At 49.4% G+C, this 22,378-nt stretch overlaps 1 protein-coding gene across 3 annotated transcripts in view; it reads left to right on the top strand.

Annotated features, from left to right (window-relative positions):
- The window catches only part of Srrm4 (serine/arginine repetitive matrix 4), a 153,295-nt gene that overhangs the window by 103,478 nt on the left and 27,439 nt on the right, over positions 1-22,378 (top strand). For all 3 annotated transcript variants that reach the window (XM_006530456.4, XM_011248239.2, NM_026886.3), the window contains 7 exons: positions 6,549-6,695; positions 11,940-12,026; positions 13,838-13,909; positions 16,552-16,578; positions 17,793-17,843; positions 21,225-21,317; positions 21,497-21,653. In XM_006530456.4, the coding sequence (XP_006530519.1) occupies positions 6,549-6,695; positions 11,940-12,026; positions 13,838-13,909; positions 16,552-16,578; positions 17,793-17,843; positions 21,225-21,317; positions 21,497-21,653 (634 nt within the window). The remainder of the gene's footprint in view (positions 1-6,548; positions 6,696-11,939; positions 12,027-13,837; positions 13,910-16,551; positions 16,579-17,792; positions 17,844-21,224; positions 21,318-21,496; positions 21,654-22,378) is intronic.

The following is a 22,378-nucleotide window of genomic DNA, read 5'->3' as shown; positions in this document are numbered from 1 at the left end:
AGCTGATTATGGGATGGATCCCCGGATATGGCAATCACTAGATGGTCCATCCTTTCGTCACAGCTCCAAATTTTGTCTCTGTAACTCCTTCCATGGGTGTTTTGCTCACTTCTGATCCTCAGTCTCTGGTGTGCTCCTACCTCAGGCAGGGCCTTTGCACTGGCTGTGTCCTCTGCCCATTACATTCTCCCAGGCATGCTCCAGGCTCACTCTCTTACCTTTGCTGGAATGTCACCTCCGCTTAGCTCATTTGAAACTGCAATGTTTTCCCGGAAACACTTCACGTCCCTCCTGGGAGCACTCTGTCTCCTGTGTTATGTTCCACTTCCTCTCTCCGCGTCTCTCATCACCATCTGATGGTCTTCGTGTTTATCGCGTGGTGGTTATATCTGTTCTCCGCAGTCTTCTATCCACCTCAATAGAATGAATAAAAACTACACATAGCAGGGACATCTTTGTCATTGGGCCCGGCTGCCTCCCGGGCAACAACTGACAACATAGATCACATATAGTAGGTGCTCAATAACTGTGTCCCGAATGGAGAAAAGTCGAATGGTTGTTGGTAGCCCCTATCAGGAGTTTTCTCTCTGCCAGCTCTTGTACCAGGTCTCGCCACACCACCACGCTGGACCCAGGTTCCATCTGAGGCTGAAAAGGTCTCATGTGGAGAGCTATCTCTGCTCACTTCATTCCTCCTCTCAGCAGCCATGATCCCCTAGAGTAGTGGTTCTTAACCCAGGGTCACTAACAACCCTTCACAGGGGTTGCCTAAAGCCATCAGAAAACACAGATATCTGCATTACGATTCGAAACAGCAGCAAAATTACAGTTATGGAGTAGCAATGAAAATAATGTTATGGTTGGCGGTCACCACAGTGTGAGGAACTGTGTTAAAGGGTCACGGTATTAGGACTGGTGAGAACCCCTGTCTTTAAGGGACCCATCTTGTGTGGTCTCTCCAGGGGTGCCGTGTGTTCTATAAACAACAGTGGCTCTCAACAGGAGGAATCCACAGCCTGGGTCTGCAATCCTGGCAGATGCAAAGGTCCCAGGCTGGACAACACTTTTGTCCATGGCCACAGACAGTGGCAGGATTGGAGCTTGAACCCAGGTCAGTGGGACTCCTAAGCTAGTGCTTTCAAGGTGTCACCTATTTCATGACACTTCCGAGTGGGGCGCCGTTCCTTCTAGGCAGGTCCAGCCATGAGTTCTAATCCCCTGCTTGTCAGTTTGATCCCTCACTGCACAGTAGCAGTCAGTCAACAAGCCAGCCAGTGGAAAGAGACATGACTAGGTGGGCTGGGGGTTGACTGCGGTTGGGAATGAGGGCCAACATACAGGTGTGCTCTGTAATGAGGGTTCAAACCCCAGGACCAGGTGACAGCCTGACCTACTTGACTGATCTCGACCAGAAACTCTGAGCCGATGTTTCCATGTTTAATTTTTTTCTGTTATTAATCTGCACTTGATTTACAAGTCTCTGTCTCTGTGTCTGTCTCTCTCTCTCTTGCGCGCATGCACTCGCATCCCGGAAGCATTCACCCACCGTCTCAGGAAAGCAGCGTAGAAGACTGCCTGTCTCAATAGCTTCCAACCTTCCTAACGCTGCGGAGATCTTTAACACCATTCCCTCATGCTGTGGTGCCCCCAACCATAACATTACTTTCGTTGCTACTTCATAACTGAAAAATCTGCTACTGTTTTGAATCATGACGTAAATTATCTGAGATCTCTGCGATCTCACCGACCCTGTCTACTACACAGGTCAGCCTAGGATCAAGCCTAAATCCTGTGCAGATTCTGCAACCTCCAAGTGTGGTACCGGAACGGCAGCACCGGGGATGGGTTAGGATCACCCAAGCTCTCCCCAGCCCCACTGAATCAGCATTCACCGGGACAGGATTGCCTAGTAGCTCACGGGCACACTAAAGCCCAAGAAAAAGCTGTGCACGTAGCTCTGAAAGATTCCTCTTTCTCTTTCCCAACGCTTGCCATCCACCCTCCCCTCCCCCCATCTGTCTACTCTAACATCTCTGTAGTTGTAAGCAGTTTCTCTGCTCTTATGGCCTTCCCTCTCTGCTTCTCTGACAAGTTTCCCTTCACCTTTCAGGGATCTCACCTCGGTCCCCTGCCCACATCTTCCAGGCTGGTTTGGGTGCTGGTGTGTGACATCATGGCTCCTTACACTTTAGTCCCCCGGCTCTTATTTCCTAGTTTAGGGATTTCCTCTGCTTCCATGATGAAGCCTCCTGGAGGGACCGTGTTGTGGTCTGGACTTTCGTATTCTTGTAATGCACCGTCAAGTTGATGCTCGGTGAACATCTGTTGGGCAATGAATGGAAGGCAGAGGGAACATCATCTTAGGAAACTTTTCTTGTTTTTCATCCAGTCTTTACTAAAATATACACGACTGTGCCCGCATCCAAAGGACACTCTGCACCACAGAATCCCCAATCTTCTCCCGGGCTTTGTTGCTTTCTTCCAGCCGAGATAAGGAAAGCTCAAAGGGTCAGGGCTCTTGTAGATTACCTCCAAACAGGCTTAATTAACTAGATTAACCTTGAAAAAGACCTGGAGTTCCAAGACTCTGGGCCAGAGTCCCAGGAGCCGAGGCACAAATTAGCCACATCCATCTTATTGCTGGACTGGGTCATCTCCGGGATGAATTCTGGGACTTCCTGGAGTCTCGGGAGCCTGAAGTTCTGGGCTTCTCAGGAGAATGGAAGACAGAAGATCCCAGGCCTGTTGCCAGTACAGGAACAAGGGTGGGTTGGTTATTCACAGCCTGGAGGCAGAGCAAGCATGTGGGGGCCTGGGCAAGTCCCTTTCCCTCGCCTTGTCTGGGCCCTCAGCAGTGGGATGGGGAGGGAAGTTCACCATGCATACTGTACAGGGTCCTCAGCACCCACTGAGAGGCCAGGTTAGAAATGCTGAACACACAGGCACAGCTATGGGGGATGGGGATGGGGGAAATCAAAGTCAGGAGTATCTCAGAGCCAGTGGCCAAGGACTGCTTCTCCTTGTGAGGCATAAGATACATGCCAAGCTCTGTGATGCTCCTGTCCTGCAGACACTAGAGGAATTATCCAGTGTGTTCTATGCCTCTGCTCAGCACCTCCTTGTAGTTTTGAAGTATGTCTCAGAATCTCAGAGTACTCCTCTCTCCCTCCATCCCTCCCTCCCCTCCTCTGGCATGTTGGCTGGGTATTTATTTCTATCTCCATCCCTCAGTTTCTCCACACTCAGTGGAACTGACTGCACCTGCTGGCTTGTTTCTTTAGAACGCCAATGTGCTGGAGGGTAAGAAAGAACAGTCCGTCCCAGTGTCTGGCATTCAGTAGGCGCTTAATAGATGCAAACTGCTGTTATGACCAAGGGGTTGCAGAGAGAGCACTGGCCAAGGGAACGAAAGGCCACAGCATCAGGCTTGGCTCTGATGTGGATGATGACATAGACTGTGTGTCTTGAGACCCCAGTTTTCGGACTGGAAAGATAGCTCAGCCGTTAAAGGCTAGGCTCACAACCAAAAATATAAGAGACCCCAGTTTCCCCACTCTCCATGGAGGTGGTTTGGCTCTAAAGCTCTTGTGGTCAAGCCTTGTTTGTCTGTTTCTAAAACCCTGTTAACTCTGCCTAGGGCTAGGGTCATGAGGATGGCCTCTGGCTCCAGGCCAAGTGAACGTGTTTTGCTGCTGCTGCTGTTGTTGCTGTTGTTGGGAGCAGATGGAAACTCTGCTCCATCGGTGGATGCTTTGATGGAGAATCCAACAAGCAGCTAGAGACCCAGGCATCTTAGAGAGTTTTTTTTTTTTTTTTTTACAAAGTTCAGCCCTGACTCTTATCAGAGGCTAGGAATCAGCTGTTCGTTGCCATGACTACAGGCAGCAGCCATGCCAGGGCCTCTGATTAGCAGGAATGCAGAGAGGAAGGAAAAGCCTCAGGAACTTGAGCACACACACACACACACACACACACACACACACACCGTGAAGTGGAGTGTGCCGGCCCTTGACTCTCAGCTGTCCCCTGAAGATCTTGCCTTCTTTTAAGTATTGAAGAAAGAAAAGAAAAGACATTACAACATTGAGTAACTCTGTGGTAAAGACAAAGCAGCTGTGGGCATGCTTCAGCTGATATGGAACACTGAATTTTTTTTTTCTCGAAGCCCCAAGAAGACGAAAGACTGGAAACAGAAAGACATGATGCGGGCTACAGCTAAAGCCGGCTCCCTTGAAGGGCTGTGACTCTTTGCAGTCAAGTCCTGTCACCTTGATTTGTAACAGAGGGTCAAGCCTGATCTACAGTCTGCACATAGGATCTGTCACCAGAATTCCCTGTGTTCATCCCTCTGTCCCTTCAGCAGCAAATGGATGCAGCGTCAGACGTTCTGATGACATGATGGTCAGAGGACTGGTCCCCATCTCAAGAACTCACGCGCTCATGCAGAAGAGTATCTGTTAAAGGACGTATAAAATTGTCAGCAAGGAAAGCAGCGAGCCCAGTGGTTCCTACCACGCATGAAGAGGGGGCAAGATGCAGAAGTCAGGTTTGGCTCTCTGCAAAGGTGACCCTTGAGAGAGGATGAGGAGATGGCCAGGCAAGGTGCCGCAGGAGCTGCGTGCCAGGTGCACAGAACGGCAGGTGCCAAGGGCCTGGGGCAGGAAAAGCTTCTGACCTATTTGAGAAACAGCAAGAAGACCATAAGGCTGGAACAATGGAAAGATGGGGAGAGAAGCAGGAGATGGGACTGAGGCCAGATCCTGTGGCATCTTTTGGATTGTGCGCGTGGTCTGACAAACGGCTGTCTTAACTGGGATGTTTCTTTAGTGTGTAGATTCCTGGGTCAACCTCTTTGAGACTCCCATTCATTATAATATCATATACACACTATTGTGGAAAACAAAGCAAAACAAAGCCCATTCCTAATCCTTGCTTGGGCAGAGCGGGGAGGGGTGGGGTGGGGCAGGGGTGGGGTAGTAAGCAGTTGTGTTTTAGTTTCAGTGAGTTGAGGATGTGGCTGTACCATTCTGGCTCAGCACACCTCACGAGGTGTCTAGAGTCCTAGGGTGTTTCTTCAGAAACCTCATTGGGAACCTTTTTGATAGCAGGGCCAGCTTGGGAAACATGGGAACAAGGTCGCTCTCACTTCCAGTTTCAAGAAAGCTGAGCAAAGCTCGGAGATGGTTCAGCCACTCAGGTACTTGCCGCACAACCGAGTTCCATCTCTTGTGCCCATGAATGGAACTGGGTGTGGTGGTACACACTTGAAACCATAGGCCTGGAAGAGTGGAGACAGGAAGACACCTAAAACTCACTGGGAAGCAAGCCTTAAGACCCAGAGACAGGCTCTATCTCAGAATGGTATCTGAGGTTGACCTCTGGCTTCCACGTGCGTACATGTGTGTATGTGGATCCGTAGGAAAGACACAAGAGACCAGGAGGCAGTGGGAAGCTGAGCCACAAAATGTCAGTTTGCCTGGAATTGAATGTTCCATCATGGAGGAGCCTGTTCCCGCCCTTCAGCACTTTCTGTAGAATTTATTATATTTCTGTTTGTTTTACCACAGATTTCCCAGTGGGGTACCCCAGTCCAGAAAGCTGGAGCTAGCACTATTGGAGAAAAAGATCAAGCTAGGCTAGCACATCTCTCAGTGCATAGCTACAGAAATTTCACTGCAAAGGGCTCTTCTCTGATATCACCTCTTGCCCTTCCTGCAGGTGCTAAGGTCTTTTAGCTTAAATCCTTCTGCCTGGCACACACCTCCCCCTTTCTGCAGATACCTGTACAGAAGGGACGCATTATTGTGGAAAACAAAACTAAAATCACTCCTAATCCTTGCTCAGGCAGGGTGGGGCGGGGCGGGGAGGGGCGGAGGCAGAGGTGGGACAGTAAGCAGTTGTGTTTTAGTTTCAGTGAGTTGAGGCTGTACCATTCTGGCTCAGCACACCTCACGAGGTCGTCATCCAATGCCACAAGGATTGTGTTCTCTGCCAAAACTTGTTCTGTTCTAGAGGGCTCACATCCACATCTTGCTTTGCATAGCTGGATGTCAGCACTGGCTACTGGCAGCAGGCTTCTCCGTGGGCCTGAGTGTTCTTACAGCATGATGATGGTCCCTCGCTCAAGGAGAGCGAGGAATATGCTGCCTTGTGACATAGTCCGAGAGTCATACACGATCACGTGTCCCACTTACTCATGGCAAGCAACTCATTGGCTGAATCTGTTATTTCCAGTGAAGGGAAAATGGCTGACCATAGTGTCAATCGATCTGTGGATACATTTTAGGCCACCTCATTCTGAATGTTAGCCCTGCGAGTTCCCTCTCCATCTGTGGCTCATCAAAGGGATCTTGGCTGTCTTGAACTGGAAATGCCTCCCCTCCCTAACCCCCCGCCCCACCCCCATCTCACTCCACTCAGAGAAAAAAAAATCCATGATAATCTAATGATCTCAATCTAGCAAGGGGCTAGAAAATCGTAAATCTGAATATTTAATGTATGATTCTAAATGCCCTGACAGGCTTGCCTCCTTATCTCTTCCCCTGCAGGACAGAGCCCCAGAGCAGTCTCTTGCTCCCAGATCAGGATGGACCTTCAGAAAAGCTGGGCCAACATCTGGCCCCTGAGGCCCTGGGTACCAACAGCTGGGGAAGAGAGAAGGCCTGCAGGGAACTGGATCCTGCCAGAGCACACAGGTAAGATGCTGTACCATGCCTCCCTCAGACCAAGTTAGAGCTGAGTGTGTGACAGTGAAGTGTGCCCTCTCTGACTCCTCTTTCCTGAGTTCCTCGTTGGGAGCTTGACCATGGGCTAACATGTTTTGTCATGGGTCAGAGAGCCACGGTTTAGGTTTGTGGACTCAATGGCTGTTGTCACAACTCTTTAGATCCAGGCACTAAATGGGTATACTGGAGTTCTAATGACAGTGTATTTATAAAAACAGGGGACAAGCTAGGCTCGGCTCACATGAGTTAGCATCCCCTCAGGGTGACACATCTTATGGAAAGAAAATGAGGAAGGCTGTTTTTGGCTCTTGGCTTTAGAGTTTTACCTTCATCTGTGTGTGCTGAGCCCCTGCAGAGCCATCCTCTGCCTCCTCCACAGTGTGCACACTTGGCCACGGTGGTCTTGTCTCCTGGCCCCTTCACAGTGTGGATTCGACCAGTACACACTTAGCCACTTGAACTCCCATAGCAGCTGTATTGCTGACCACTGTGCTTGACTATCATCCCTGGAACTACGGTGTGTACAAGCCACGGTCACTTGTTTCTGTGATGGTGTTGTGTTGAGGTAGGATTGGGGGGTGGGAAGAAAAGGAGGGGAGAGGGGAGGGGGAGATCAAGGAGAGGGAGAGTAGAGGAGGAGATGGAAAGGGAGACGGAAGGGAGGAGAAAGGAGAGATGAAGGGAAGATGGGGAGGGAGAGGGGAGAAGAGGATTACAAGGAGATGGGGGAGAGGAGCAGGAGGAGTGGGGAAGAGGGAGATGGGGAGGGGAGGGTGAAATGAAGGAGAACTGGAGGGGAGGAGAGTGGGAGATAGAAGGGAGAGGGGAATGGAGAGGAGAGAGAAATGGAGGGGAGGAAGAAGGAAGGTGAGGAGAGGGAGAGATGGAAGGGAGGGGTAATGGAGAGGAGGGGAGGAGGAGGGAAGGGGAGAGGGATATAAGGGAGGTGTAAGAGGAGATGGAAGTGGAAAGAAAGACCTTCACTCCTTCCCTAGTTGAGACTCTTTCTTTTTGTACCTTTGTCCCTTTGAAAGTCCCCCCAAATATCAGATCATCACAGTGATGACAGGTCTTCCCTCCTTGGCTGTTCTATACGTCAATCAACTCAGGAACACCCTCACACACACACACACACACACACACACACACACAAACACACCCCAAAAGTATACTTTACCTGTCTCCTGGGCATCACTCAATCCAGTCAGTTTGATATTCTAGCTTCACCCCCACATGGGTCATTGGTCAGGCGAGACCCGGACATCTAATGATAGGGTTCCTCCCAACACAGAGGTTCTAGGAGCCTCGGACTCTCAATTCATAATTTCACTTTTGTGTCCTGAGTTTCAGACCTTCATGCTCATTCCTGAAGTCAGCTGTTCAGCCACTGTCCCTTTGGTCCCTGATAGATGACAGGTACTGTGGAAGACGCCCATAAGTGGCGTGTTACTAAGGCTCATAAAGGGGGCACAGTGACCAACCTTTGACAGCCAGTAATTAAACCTGGTTATCTTAAATGCTAGCTGGGGCCAACTAGACAACCCAGGGGACAAGGATGTTTGCTACCAAGCCTAATGACCTGGAGTAGATCCCCAGATCCTACATGGTAGAAGAAAAGAACCAACTCCCACAAGTTGTCTTCTGACCTCCACATGTGCACCATGACACAAGTGCATGTGTGCCCATACACAGACATGCTAAGTAATAAACACAAAATGAATAAATTCCAGTCTTTTTACCTTAACTAAACCAAGCCTACAGTTGACAAGGAAGGGCCCAACACTCTCCACCTCCTGGTTTCTAATTTTCTACCTTACACACCTAGAGCCCGGTCCATGATTGCCCCATATGAATATGTTTATAACACCATTGAATGTGTATGTGCATGCATGCATGAGTGTGTGTTCATGCATGTATGTGTATGAATGTGTGCATGTAGGAGTATGAGAGTGCAAGCATGTGTGCAGATTTGTATGTGTGCATGTGCATGTGTGTATGCATGTGTGCATGAGTGTGTGTTCATGCATGTGTGTGTGTGTGTGTGTGTGTGTGTGTGTGTGTGTGTGTGTGTGTTGGGGTAGTGAATGGGTGTGTGGAAACCAGAGGTCAGCCTCAGGTGTTATTGCTCAGACACTGCTTGTTTTCCACTACAGGGTCTCCCACAGGAACCCCACACTCACCAGTTAGGTTAGGTTGATTGCCTCGCAAGCCCCCAATATCCATTCATTGCATCCAGTGTCTTGATTGCAAGCACTCATCAGAAAACTTGATTTTCTTTTTCAAATGTGGATGATACATTTGTGAGCTCTGGTCCACACCTTGGTTAAACAGCTGTGGATGGGAATATAGACCTCTCCTTCTGGAGGCTGAGGCAAGGACCAGAACAGATCAGGCCCTGTGGTAGCTGCACTGCACTGCTCACTGAGTACCTGAGAGAAACAGGGCATGGGGGATGGGAAGAAAGGTTTACTTTGGCTCCTGGATTCAGGGGCATTTCTCATGGCCAGAGTGGATAAGGACTAAAGAATTGCGCCTTCGAGGATGGTTACCGAGTGAGCTGATGGCCAGGACAGAGTGCAGAGAGAGCGTGACCAAAACCAGGGCAGTAGGTCACTAGAGGTGGGTGGGCCTTTGAAGGTGACACCTACCCTGGAAAAAAACAGGACGACCATCTCATTAATTGGAGAGATGTTACGTGGCGGATGACTGTCACACAATTTCCTTACCTGTCATCCCACTCAGTGCCAGGCCGGGGTACGTGGCAGTGAAGTTATGACCCAGGTACCCAGTTTAATCCCTGCCTCTGAGATGATGACAATCCAAGTTTAAAAAAAAAAAATCTCTGAGCTAGAAAGGGAACTACAGCATAATCCAGGTCTGTGTGTTTCTAGAACAATCATTCTTTATGCTATACTTCTTACCTTTGACCTCTGCAGATTCAGCCGCAATACCAGGAGCTACAATTAGCACCTCCCCAAGCCACCAAACATTTTAAAACTATACGAGTAACCTAGTTCTTTTTTTTTAAGAATTATGTATTTATTTTATGTATATGAGTACACTGTAGCTGTCTTTAGTTTGTTCTAAACACCCCACGCTGCCCCCAAATTCCCAGCCACTGCATTGAGAAGTGCTCTGATGAGACAAGACGGCTCAGCATGCAGCCAGGATCCTTCACCCATCACTTGGTCATCTGGCAAATGCTCAGATTCTTGCTGTGAGTCAAGTACTCTTTGGGGAAAGGAAGTTGAAAGTGTCCCACTGTGCTTCTAAAAGCAGCCAGTTCATTTGCTGGATAGTCTATTGTGCTTCACGCTTTATAGATGTCGGTGTAGATTCGGTAGCCAGGGATTTGATTCCTAGGATGTTTATTTTTTAACTTGTTGGAAGTGACTCTCTTAAATGTGTGTGTGTGTGTGTGTGTGTGTGTGTGTGTGTGTGTGTGTGTGTGTGCGCGCGCGCGCGCGCGCGCACTTATTGGTAGACCAGAGACCTTGTATACATTCCAATCCCTTACCACCCCTCCTGCCAACCCCAATGATCCAGACTCTTCAAGTGGAATTAAACATGACAGAGTTTTATGGTGTTTAATGAGTTGGGCCATTGCCATCGGACTGTCTGCCCAAATGGCTCTAGAAGGCAGCAGGGTTTTTGTGAGGCCACTCTCAGAGCAGGAAGCACACAGGTTCAAATCCCAGCTTAAGTGATTGCTGCCTGTGTGGCCACCGGTGAGTGAGCTCGACTTTCCTCACCTGTGAAATAAAATGACAAGAAGGGCAGAGAAGAGCTTTCTCAACCAAGTGTCCTGACTAGTAAGTATAAAGACCAGAGTTCAATCCCAGGGGCTGGATTTAAGAAACCAAAGACTGAGGTGCAGTGGCCCACCCTGTGATCCCAGCATTGGGGAACAGGAGACAGGAGGTCTCTGCCATTTGTCAGCCAGCCTCACCTACTTGGTGAGTTCCAGGCCAGTGAGAGTCCTGTCTCAAAACCATGGTGGTGACGGCTTCACAGAGCATCTTTCTCTGTGTATGCCCCCTCCCCCAGATAAATGCCTGTCCTCAACGGCTGATTCTGTCTGCTGCTGCTGTCTGTAGATTGGAGATTTCTCCACTACCATCTGTTGTGCTTGAGGTTTGTCCTGCCTTTTAGTTATTTAATCGGCAGAGAAAACGAACCGGATAAAGACCCCCCTAGACTGTGTTATGAGGACTTTGGAGGCAGAGGCACGGTAGAGCTCTGGTTTACATAGCAAGTTTCAGGACAGCCAGGTTTACAAAATGAGATCCTGTCTCAGAAAGAAAAAAAAAAAAAAGAAAAGAAGAAATAAAAGTTAGTGAAACAAACAAACAAACAAACCAGCGGTGATATCTGATGCACAAAACCCGAAGTTTCCCTCTGGCCTCCGTATGCCCTGCCTTCTAAATACTGTGTATCATGATATATAAAACTCTGTTTGTAATAAGCATACCAGTGCTGGTTTGGTTGCTACTAAAATAATAAGAAGACTCCTAGCTGTTCCAGTAAAGGTGAACTGGGCTCCCACACTTCTGTTCTCAAGCAATTTCAATCCGCAACCGTTTCTCTTTGCTATAGGATAGCGTTCTTCTTTTTCTTCTTTTTTTAATCCCGGGAGCCTGCCCCAATTATAAAAGGAGATAACTTGACTTCATTTAACTGCAGCCTGTGCGTTTGAATTTAATTGAACGGGAAATAATTATTCCTGAAGAGCAGTGGAGTTTTTTGAGGTTCTGCGAAGCGATGTAAGATATGTATCTTGTTACATTAGACCCGAGCAAATACACTTTTAATAATCGGCATCTACTTAATGCAGCTTCTGCCTCCTGAAATTTACAGCAGGAAGTATAGACGGGGTGGACTGGGAAGAGAGTGGGTTGGACTGCCAACTCATTATTTTTAAAGTGATTTATTTACCGAGGTGAACCATTTGCAAATTCAATAATAAATCTATTAAGGGGCAGTTAACCCCTATAAACCTTGTTTTAAATAATCAATTGGTGTTTGGGTAACTACAGTGTCTGTCTCATTAGGCATGCATTAAGTCTCTGAGACTTTTAATCTGAGGTGTGACCGAATCAGCCATGAGGTGACAATGAGATGTTCACCGTGGGTCCTGGGTCCTTTCCCTTTCTCTGGCTGTGACAGCCCAGGAGCCAACGGACTCTCTCATACCTGGCTTTTCCTTTCTCACAGTGCCTCTCAAGACAGAGACCCGACACCACCACCTTCCTCCAGGGGGAAAAAGAAAAAGAAGAAATCAACCAGGAAAAAGAGGAGGAGGTAAGGATCCTGACGAGAGATGAGATTTCAAAGACTCAGACAGGAGAAGAGACAGAAAAGGAGTAATAAGTCCAACTGTGACTCCACCTTGGGTTCAAATCCCTTCTCGGCCTCTTAGCTGCCTGTGGGACCTTAGACTTCACTTTTTGTGGCTTCTTTCTCCCACCTTCTTGTTAAAATGATAGTAATTTTGGACAGCCTCTTGGAATTTTCGAGAATTAGCTGAGAAAAGTCCCTGGGTATGGTGGCTCCTGCCTGTCATAGCACTTGGGAGTCTGAGGCAGGAGGATTGCTGTGAGTTTGAAGCCAGCCCGAGTCACATGGTGCATTCTAGGTCAGCCTGAGATACAAAGAGGAAAAGGCGGAGGGAAATATGGAGGCAGCTGACACGGTGTTTAGCAATCATGTATGACCAATTAATATGAAGCAGTTATTATAGCAGATGTTGAACTGGGATGGCTGTAGCGTATGGTGTGCAGGGGCTTGTGCGCAGCACCTTGGTACAACCTTTCTTTCGCTCCTGGCCTCACTCCGCAAGGGAAATATTATGCCCATTTCAGAGATGAATGATAAAGGCTCCCAGGATGGGATGACAGAATCTACCTTGGACTTTATTCCTAGGATTCTCTCTTGACCCAGGGTTAGTATCTCATATTACTACCAGCGCATGGCTCTTTTAGGCCTCGTGAATGTCTTGGTAGACACACGTCTTTTAATAAGTTTTTTATTTTTAAAAAATATTTCCGGATTCCCTTGTCAACTTCCAGTTTAAAAAAAAAAAAAAAAACCTGTGTAGAATTTAAGTTTGGCTACAGGGGATCGCACCAAATCTCCCGGGCGGTGTTTATAAACGCCTGCAGGGGGCAGCAGAGAGCAATGCTGAGCCGCTCAAACCTGGGCCCCAGGTTTGCAGGGGTTTCTCCATCATCTGCTTAGTTTAAGGACCGGCCCAGATGGGGCGAAGGGGGAGTGCGGTGACACCCAGTGACCCAGCCATTGTAAGGTAGGGGGTGGACTCGAGTTTCCCGATTTTCGAAGTGTGCAGAAGATAGAGGAGGAAACAGCGCACGCTGTGGAAAATTGGGGCTGCACTCTCTCAGAGGGAACCCCCCGCCCCCTCTGAGAGGCCACTGCTTGCTCTCCTCAGTCCTCACCTCTCCTAACTGTCTGCAGGAAGCCTGATTCCTACATCTACCCTCTTAAAGAGGCTCACACTGGACCTGAGTTTCAGCCTCTTGCTAGCCTGTTGGAGACAAGCTATGATTCCCTCAGGGGCCTGAGCCTGTAGGTCAGGCTGAGTCAACCCCATGGCCCCAGGGAGGGTAACTGTTTCCCAGGTGCCCCTTGGTGGCTTCACCCATGCTATGATGTTAGGGACACAGGCTTACCCCAGAGATAGCAGAGAACAGACCACGGAATACAGAAGAGGCAGAGGTTTTGGAGGAAAGCCACGGATGAGACCAAGAAAGCCCTTTAGATTGATTTAACTAAGAGGATAGCCATTGACTGATGCTGTTATAATGAACAAACCTCCGGGATAGAGAGAACTCTGTTTGAATCCCATACCATCCCTGTCTGGGCTGCGTGTCTTTGGGCAGATCACTTTACCTCTCTGAATCTCACTTTTTTTTGGGGGGGAGGGGGTCTGGAAAAGGAGAATAGCAATTATATCTACTTAAGTGTAGGGCACATAATATCCAACACAAATGCAAGCTACTATCAGTATGTGGGTTGGTCCTGTATATGGTCCCCCCCAAAAACTGAAGTATTATGAAGAAGGGACCCATGGAAATATGTCTGTCTCCCTGCAGGTCCCCGTCCTACAGCCCATCACCAGTCAAGAAGAAGAAGAAGAAAAGCTCCAAGAAACATAAGCGACACAGGTACTGTCTGTCCTTCCTCCTCTGCAGACAAGGATGCCCCAGGTGTGGCAGGGGTAAGGGGCCCAAAGACCACAGGAAGAACCTCAGGTCATCTCTACAGCATGCTCACATCATCTGTGTCTTAGCTCTGCCTTCAGTGTGAGTTGCGAGGAAGAACAGAGATCCATTAAAGCTAACTGGAACCAGAAAGCAGAGCTGGTTGGAAGAACTCAGGAAGGTTTGGGGACCAGCCAGGCCTAGAAGAGAGGCTGGAACAAGGAATGGCTAGCAGAGGGAGTCCAGGCAGTTCCTCCTGCTTCCTGGTCCTTGGGGGTGGGTGGTGTGTTCTGTCCGATTTCTGCCAATCACAGGCCAAGCCAGAAGCAGACGATAATGTCTTGATCACTATTTCAAAGCCCAGTTGTGTCCTAGAGGTAGGGTCATGTTGAAGAACCGGACATCCAGGGATCCTCACCTTGGGTGGGTAACAGAGGGAATCATGGAATTTGGGCCCTCAGACCTGGTGTTTGCTATACACACACGTGCATGCACACATGCACACACACACACACAATGCCCATATACACATGCACATACATGCTTAAACACACTCGAGTGTACTTGCACACACCTAGAGACATGCACACAAACACTCGAGACTGGGAGTCCACAAAGCCAGTGGGCCCAGCCAACGTGTTATAATTCAGAAGTTTTGCAGTACAAAACTTCCATGGTACCTTTCTTCTGCAAAGAAAGCCATGTTCCTGGAGCCCCTTCCTATGGTCCACCACTAGCGGCTCAGAGGAACCTTGTGTCCGTGGGGCCATCAGCCTTCTCTACCCTATACACGGCCTGAGCCTTTGCAGTTGGCTGTAGATTTTAGGGGAAGAACAGCTTGCGATTTATTCTAGTTTATTTACATCGTCTGATGTCACTGTAAGGTTTAATTGTGTGCAGTTATCAGAGGTCATTTGGGTTTCCCTCATCTTCAAATAAGAGTTTTCTCAGTCCAGGGGTTTTAGCCACAGCTCACCCTATGTTGCTAGAATGTCCTCAAATGTAGTTTGGTCCCACTGGCTACCACCCATTCATAGTTTCCAGTTAAGATGAGATTGTGGGTGATTGGTGACATGTGGTTGATTTAGAGTCATAAGTCATTCCCACCACAGAGCCTGATGCTAAGGCAAGGACATGCCCTTGAGTATAGACAGATGCTTGTCACCTGCCTTTGCTGAGCAGCTGGTGCCAGTGTTCGGGACTTTCCCACACCTGGATCCTGAAAGCCAGGTGGCTTCTCACTCAAGGCCTGTAATCCAGCCACTTATGAGGCCCAGGCAAGAAGGTCACAAGTTCAAGACCAGCCTGGTCAATTTAGTGAGACTCTGGAGAGAGAAGAGGGTGGGGAGAAATGAGAATGAATACTCTGGCCCACCCTAAAGCCCCCTTCTGGGCGCCTCCCCCACCACCAGCCCATCTTCTCCAAGTCTGTGTTCATGAGATGTTTGGTTAACAACAGTTGATGACCTTGGAGATGATCGTGAACTTAGTAGACATGTTGAGCCTTTCCTTCCCTTGATGTCAGAGTGTGAGACCTTTCATAAACACTTCACTTTGACCTCAATTGCTACTCAAGATTCTGAGCCCCAGAAACAAAATAGTGAGCAAAATCCAGGTGCCGCTCTCAAATGGTTCCCAACCACTGGGTCAGTGGTGAGTATTGGGTAAAGAGGTCTGCACCCCACTAAGGGTGAACTGCTGGACTCAGAACCTGCTGTAGACTGCTGTGGGAGGGCAGTAGAAGGGGGGCCTGGGGGAGGGAGAAGCACAGAGGTGACCAGACAATGAGTTTTGAGCATCACTGCCCTCCATAGTGTGCCACAGGATGGACAGAATGAGGTTGTACATCCTGAGAGCTTAGTACAGAGCCTGATGCAGGGCTGGGGTTCTGTATGTGGAGGAGCAGAAGGATGAGGGTGGGGAAGGAGCAGGAAGAGGAGGGAGAGGGGGAGGAGGGAGAAGAGGAGGAAGAACAGGGGAAAGAGCAGGAGAAAAGGAACGGGGAGGAGCAGGGGGAGGAGGGAGAGAGGGAGAAGCAAGGGGAGAAGGGGAGGAGAAGGAAGAACAGGGCAAAGAGCAGGAGGAAAGAAACAGGGAGGAGCAAGGGGAGGAGGGAAAGAGGGAGAAGCAAGGGGAGGAGGGGGGGAGAAAGGGGGAGGAGGGAGAGAGGAAGGAGGAGGAGGAGGAGGGAAAGGGTGATGAGAATGGGAAGGAGGGAGGGGGAGAGGAGCAACAGGAGGAGGAAGACTAGAATGAGGAAGAGGGGAAATCTACAATTACGGGGAGGGATGGGAGGACTAAGGAGCACTGCACACTTTCCCATGCCCTTCCAGTCCAACTTTCCTGGAGAAGCTTGCTGACAATTTTTTTATGAGCATTAACCGGCAGCTCAGTATGGAAGGCCACATTTCCCAGGGGGGCTTCATGCTCTTCAAAACCTGATGGGGAGGAGGTTGGCAAGGACTTCTACGTCCCGCAAACCCCATCACACTAAAGTGTTATCCTGGAAGAGATACTCACATGTGTTTATTCTCTCTTCCCGCCACTCCTCCCACTACTCCCCCCTTCCTTCTGTCTTTCCTCCCCCTCTCTTCCCTTTGAATCAGGTCTTTCTCCAAGAAAAGGAGACACAGGTAAGACTCTGGCTGCTTCTGGTTGCATGCTCAGCCTTCTGAGCATTGCGGGCTCTGGGTAGCTGCCGGGGTGGGCTCCCAGCTTCCATCCCCATGTTCCATCCCCTTGGGCTTCAGGGGCCTCAGTTCCCTCAGCAATGAGAGCCCCTATTGATTTTCCAGATCATTTATAGCCAGCTCTGAACTTCCATGGGATTCTGTATTACTCCTGGCACGAGCTCTACCTAGACATTGGAAGTCAAGGCCCTTGGGAGACACAAGTCCCATTTATCCATCGTAACTTCCTTACACTGTAGAGCAGTGTGCATGCTTATGGTTCCCATTTGACAGATGGAGAAACTGAGACTAAGACAAAAGAGACCAGGACCACGGCCAAAATTCAAAGCCAAATCTGTCAGAGAGGGGATGTATACAGGCAATGGGGGCTTCTTCCATAACAATAGATACATCAGAGAGAGCAAAGCCACTTGTCTGATGTCACATGAGCAGCAGAGGCAGGACTCAAGATTGGTGGGGTACCACTAGATGAAATGAAGGCACACATCCCCTTCCACAGCCTCAGTAAGCAGCAATGAGGTCCAGTGAACGTGTGAAGCCAGTCTGGCTTGAGCTAGCAGGCTCACTTTCCTGGGCTTCTGCTGGTCTACACTGGGATCCTGGCTTGTCTCATTCTGTCCACGCTCCAGGGCTCTGGTACTTAAGTATTCGTGGGCAGAGTGTTTCATAATCTACCAAACCCCATCTGCCTTTGTCTATCTCTGTGGTGATTCTATTCCCTCTTAACCTGATTGGCCAGCAGTCACAAGAGACCCTGGTCTGGGCCACACCCCAGCTCAGCTGTGTGATCCTGCCCAAGTGTCTCAGCCCATCAGATGTTTAAATTCTACGTCTCTAAAATGGGTTCTTACAAGCTGTGCCTCCACCTGTAGGTAGTGGAACAATACAGTGAGGCTATTCACAATAGTCTTTAGCACGGAGCCTGATGCATACCAAGGCCTCAGCATGGCAGATACTGCTGCTGTGACCTTCGTGACCATCACTGTGAACCTCCTCTCACATGCTCTTCTCATCACTGGGGCATGAGCCAGGAACCCTGGCCTAACTCACTTTGTGAAGAGGCTGCCATTTGAACAGCCTGCCTATGTTTAGTCTTGAGCAGCGTTTTGGTGCTTATTTGTCCTTATCATTCCATTAACTGGCCGTTTCTCATTTAGCTCCTGTAGCCCTAAAAGCAAAAGACGGGAAGAGAAGAGGCACAAAAAACAGTGAGTACCCGGACACCCCTGGAGCACACTGTGCAGTTTGAGGAAGCAGAGGCCTGGCCTCTCCTCAGCTGGACTGTTAGCGGCATAATAAACAGAAACAGGGAAGAAAGGGACGGTGGCTGAGAGAGAGGAAGGAAGAAACAGAAAGGGAGGAAGAGGGCTTTATGCTCACTTGAAAGTAAGAGTTGGCGTATGCATGGATAGACAGGCTGCACAGGATATGTGGGTGTATGCATGTATGCCTGCGTGCTTGGGATACACAGTGTATGTATTTATGTCTGAAGTGCTCATCATATGTGTAACACGTATATATACCATGTATCTATTTGTAGGTAGCTTGTATGAACGGAGTGTGCACATCATTAACAAATGTCTATATATATTTTTACGCCCTGCAAACTTCTGTGTCCATGGTATGCACAGTGCATGTAACGCGGTGCATGTGTGCATGGCATCTAGCTGTGTGCACCTGAAGGCATTTGTGTGCCTGCATGTGTGAGCACGGCAGCAAGCAGCAGTCACATGGGTGCACCGCGGGCCCACGTGTAGGAATTCTGATCACTCTGCATGAACATGGTACATCTGTGCATTCTATATAGGTTGTGTATGTGTGGCAGTCTTTACATGTGCATGTGTCTGTGTAGTGTGTGCATGGATTGTGGGGTGTGATTGTGTGTGTGTGTGCCTGTGTCTGTGTCTGTGTACGAGCATCCACACCTATACTCTGACTGCTGGTTTACATACTCTGGCTTACAGTACAACACTCCCCGTGAGTTCCCCTGTCTCAGGCCCAGCTGTTTCACCGTTTATAGCTGGTAGTAGAAATTCAAATCAGCCAGTACTGCCTGTGGAGTTCAGCTCCCCATCAAATTAAAAGTAAATTTGGTTACACCCTGTAAGTGTTAGTGCAGTGTGTTTTCCAATCAACTAATATTTTATCTCCCGCCAAGAAGCATCTAAAGAGAGGATGAAAGAGGACAGAATGAAAGGAGACAGCTTCTGGGGAGGGAGAAGAGGAAGCAGGGCGCAGAGGGAGGGCACTCAGCGTGGCTGTCTCAAAGGCTCCCTTCATTCAAGGTCATCACAGAGGAGGATGTTTCAGTCAGTACCACAGGGACACGGACTGCGCTCCAGAAGGAAAGAGGAGAGACTCCAGTAAGATCAGGGGAAGAACCCACCCACACACCCCACCCCCACCCACACACCCGCGCGCGCGCACACACACACACACACACACACACACACATTGCCAGTCCGTTTAAATGAAGCCATCAAGAGAAACATTAAACACATGACTCCCCCACCCGCCATCCCCTGAAATGGATCCTCTTATCCCACTGTGAGGATGAAGAAACAGGGTCAGTGGAGCCGGTGACCAGTGTGTGTTGTAACCCTGGAGTTTGGCTCTGGGGTTCTCACTCTCGGCACACACCGCATGTTCCCGGGTACCAGTAAACCTGGGCCGGACAACCTCAAGAACTCTGGGAGGGATAATGGTGGCGATGAGGTCGTCACCCTCTCCGGTATGAAAAGCTAGAGGAGCTCCAACAATGGCTGGTAGTTCATCATCAAAAAGGTGGACAAAGCACAGGAGGCAGGCCAGAGAGCAAGAGTCCCAGGAGCTTTCAGGAAGCAATGGGTTGTTCTTACCAAGCTGACCGAAAGTTGTCCTTTCTTCCTCCTTGCCTTAGTGCGCATGGCAGTGGGCCCAGAGGATGGCACGGGAGAGTAATAGGGGATGTGAGCTTGGGACACGGTGGGGATACTGTGGGAGGATGGGACCTGATGGTGAGGGGGGCTTCCTGCTAGAGAGAGGCTACATGCTAGAAACATAATTTCAACTCTTGCAGAAGGGGATCCTGGGATACATGCTAGAAACATAGTTTCAACTCTCTGGAATCAGTTTCCTCACATACCATGGGACTAGAGAGAGGAGTCAGAGAGGAATCTCGTTCATCCATTGCAAAAAAAAAAAATCCATGGGGGATGGGGGGGATGGGGGAATGGGGGGATGGGGGCATGCTTAGAACATAATGCCTGAGCCCACAGGATGTGTTAGATATGGGTGACCTGAAGTCATTGCCATCTTCCTCCAGAAGGTCTCTTGAGCCAGAAAACAAGCCCAGTTATACATCTGTTATTGCTTGAGTCTGGCAGGTCAGTTCAGAGCATGTTGGATGGCTAAGCCAGATGGAGAGCCAGGCAGGGCCAGCTCCTGCAGGAGTTAGGGGTTTGAGACCAGAGTCTGGACAGAGGAAGCAGAAATGCAGTAAGGAGGTTTTATTGCAGGGAAATGATGCGGCCTGAGATTTGTAGCCAAAGAATCCAATTCCTTTGCTGAGAGAAACAAGCAGATTCCTAAGCGGCCGACATACCACACACCCGTCGTTTTGTGTTGTCTTAACTGTTTTGTAGAAAGGGTCTTACTGCAGAGCCCAAGCAAACCTTGAACTGTAGAGTTTAAGGCAGCCTCCAACTCATGGTGATCCCCTTGCCTCAGCTTTCCAAGTACTGGGATTCGGGTGTGAGCTAGCGCCCCTGATTTCCTTGTTCACCCACAGGCAGGTTGAGACCCGTCCTTGGGAGTGGTGGAGGTTTTGGCAGGGTGAGCTGGCTGTTGTTGACGGGTGGTGACAATGGATGCTGATGGTGGCCACCAGTGTTCACGGGCTCCTGACTCCATGCTAAGGGCCTGGCATTCACGTCCTGAGTCAAAGGTCACAAGCTGGCAGCTAAAAGGCCCAGTGGCCTCTGCAAAAGTATTTTGTGTGCGTGGAAAGTTATTCTTTTGTTTTAAAGGAATGTCTCTGTAAGATAGGGATATTTTACATCAAAGAGTCTACACTCGTTTCTTCGTGTCCTTGAAATATCCAAGGGTCCAGCAGGCAGAGTGATGGAAGCTCAACAGACCCTTTTGCTTCAGCCCAGGCCGCTGATCAGTATTTCTCTAGAACCTGGCTAGCCTTTGGAACTGAGTAAAATGCAGAGCCAGACCCTGAGAAAAGGCAGGGGAGACTTGCAGGTGACTTCCTGCCTGGGGTGTCATTTGTACCAGAACAGCTTCTAGCATGAGGACAAGTCTCATTAACCATCATCCACATTCTCCACAAAGGCCCCTTTCTGCACGATTGGGCAGAGACACCCCGTGCCCCCAGATGCCAGCAGGAAGCTGGGTCTGGGAAGCTGGGAGGTATGATTCTAGACAAAGCCCTTCCCAACCCTGAATATAACAGGTGTCACTGTGACTTGTCATAGAGCATTGGGGTGAGTGGCAGGTGGCAACTGAGGCATTATGTATTACAAGATCAAAATCAATGTTTCACTCCTCTCTCTCTCTCTCTCTCTCTCTCTCTCTCTCTCTCTCTCCCCCCTCATCCCAAGATCTCGAAGCCGGAAGTCTCACCGACATAGACATCACCGATGCCCCTCAAGGTCCCAGAGTTCGGAACTGCGCTCCCCCAGCTGCGAGAGCAGGTAACCCCTTTGTCCCTGCCCCTCATCTGCCAGCCACATGGACACTCGATGCAGCTTCTGTCCCACAATGAGTAGCTCCTAACCCTCACCCTCACCCTAACCCTAACCCCTAAGCCTAAATCTAAGCCTATGCTCACCTCAGAACGCCTTCAGGTATCTATCTCTTTCTTGATCCCCAGGCATCGAGGTCGGTCCCCTGAGGAAGGGCGGAAATCCCGCCGAACACACTCCCGCCGCTGCTCCAAGAACCACTGCAAGGTCAGCCCAGACGCCCGGTCCAGCCACCTGCCCAGCCAGCCCCTCCCGAGGCTCGGCTTCCTGTCAGCCAGGGGTGTAGTAAGTATTGCGCACAGCCCCTCTGCCAGCCTTGCCATGGCTCTTGTGGGAGGTGAAGGTCCAAGTTCAGGGCAGTGTGTGATACCTTTTAATTCAGTTCTGGGTAAAATTCCCCACTGGCTCCAGATCTCGTGATTGGCTCACCAAATGGTCATTCGCCAGCCGTTGATAGCTCTTGGCTTGGGGACTCGGGAGGCAGACGAAGGAAAACTAAAATACCTAGATTCATATTTCAGGGTGGGAGTTGAAACACAGGTACTGGCCTCTGGGTGACATGTGTGAGATGCATATAGCTGTCTTAGGGTCCGGCAGGAGAAAGAGGCCTTTGACATTGGAAAGACACTAAGGTTTTTATAGACAGTCTACATTTCTCATGCCAGCTGGCTGGCAGCATCGGCTGGCAGCTGGAATCTGATTCCTCCTGGTAATGTGAGCTTGCAGCACTTGACCTGCGTCTTCTTAGGTGTTCACACACAGAATCTCAGGTGTTGAGAGCAAAGCTGCTATCACTCACCCCTCCCACAGATGGGACAGAAATGTCGAAATTCAGAGAGGTTAAGAACTGGGGCAAAGTCACAGAGTAAGAAAATGTTAAATGCAACTTAGTGAGCCAGCAGTGAATAAAAACATAAAACCCTCCTCCCTTCAGGTCAACAAGAAGTAATCGGTATAACCACAAACTCTTTGGTGTGGGATGGATCTGAATTTAAGACCTGGCTTTACCC

This window comes from Mus musculus, chromosome 5 (assembly GCF_000001635.26).
Source record: "Mus musculus strain C57BL/6J chromosome 5, GRCm38.p6 C57BL/6J".
NCBI classification, from domain to species: domain Eukaryota; kingdom Metazoa; phylum Chordata; class Mammalia; order Rodentia; family Muridae; genus Mus; species Mus musculus.
Note: the sequence above shows the minus strand (reverse complement) of the source record. Positions and strands in the feature narration are given on the sequence as shown.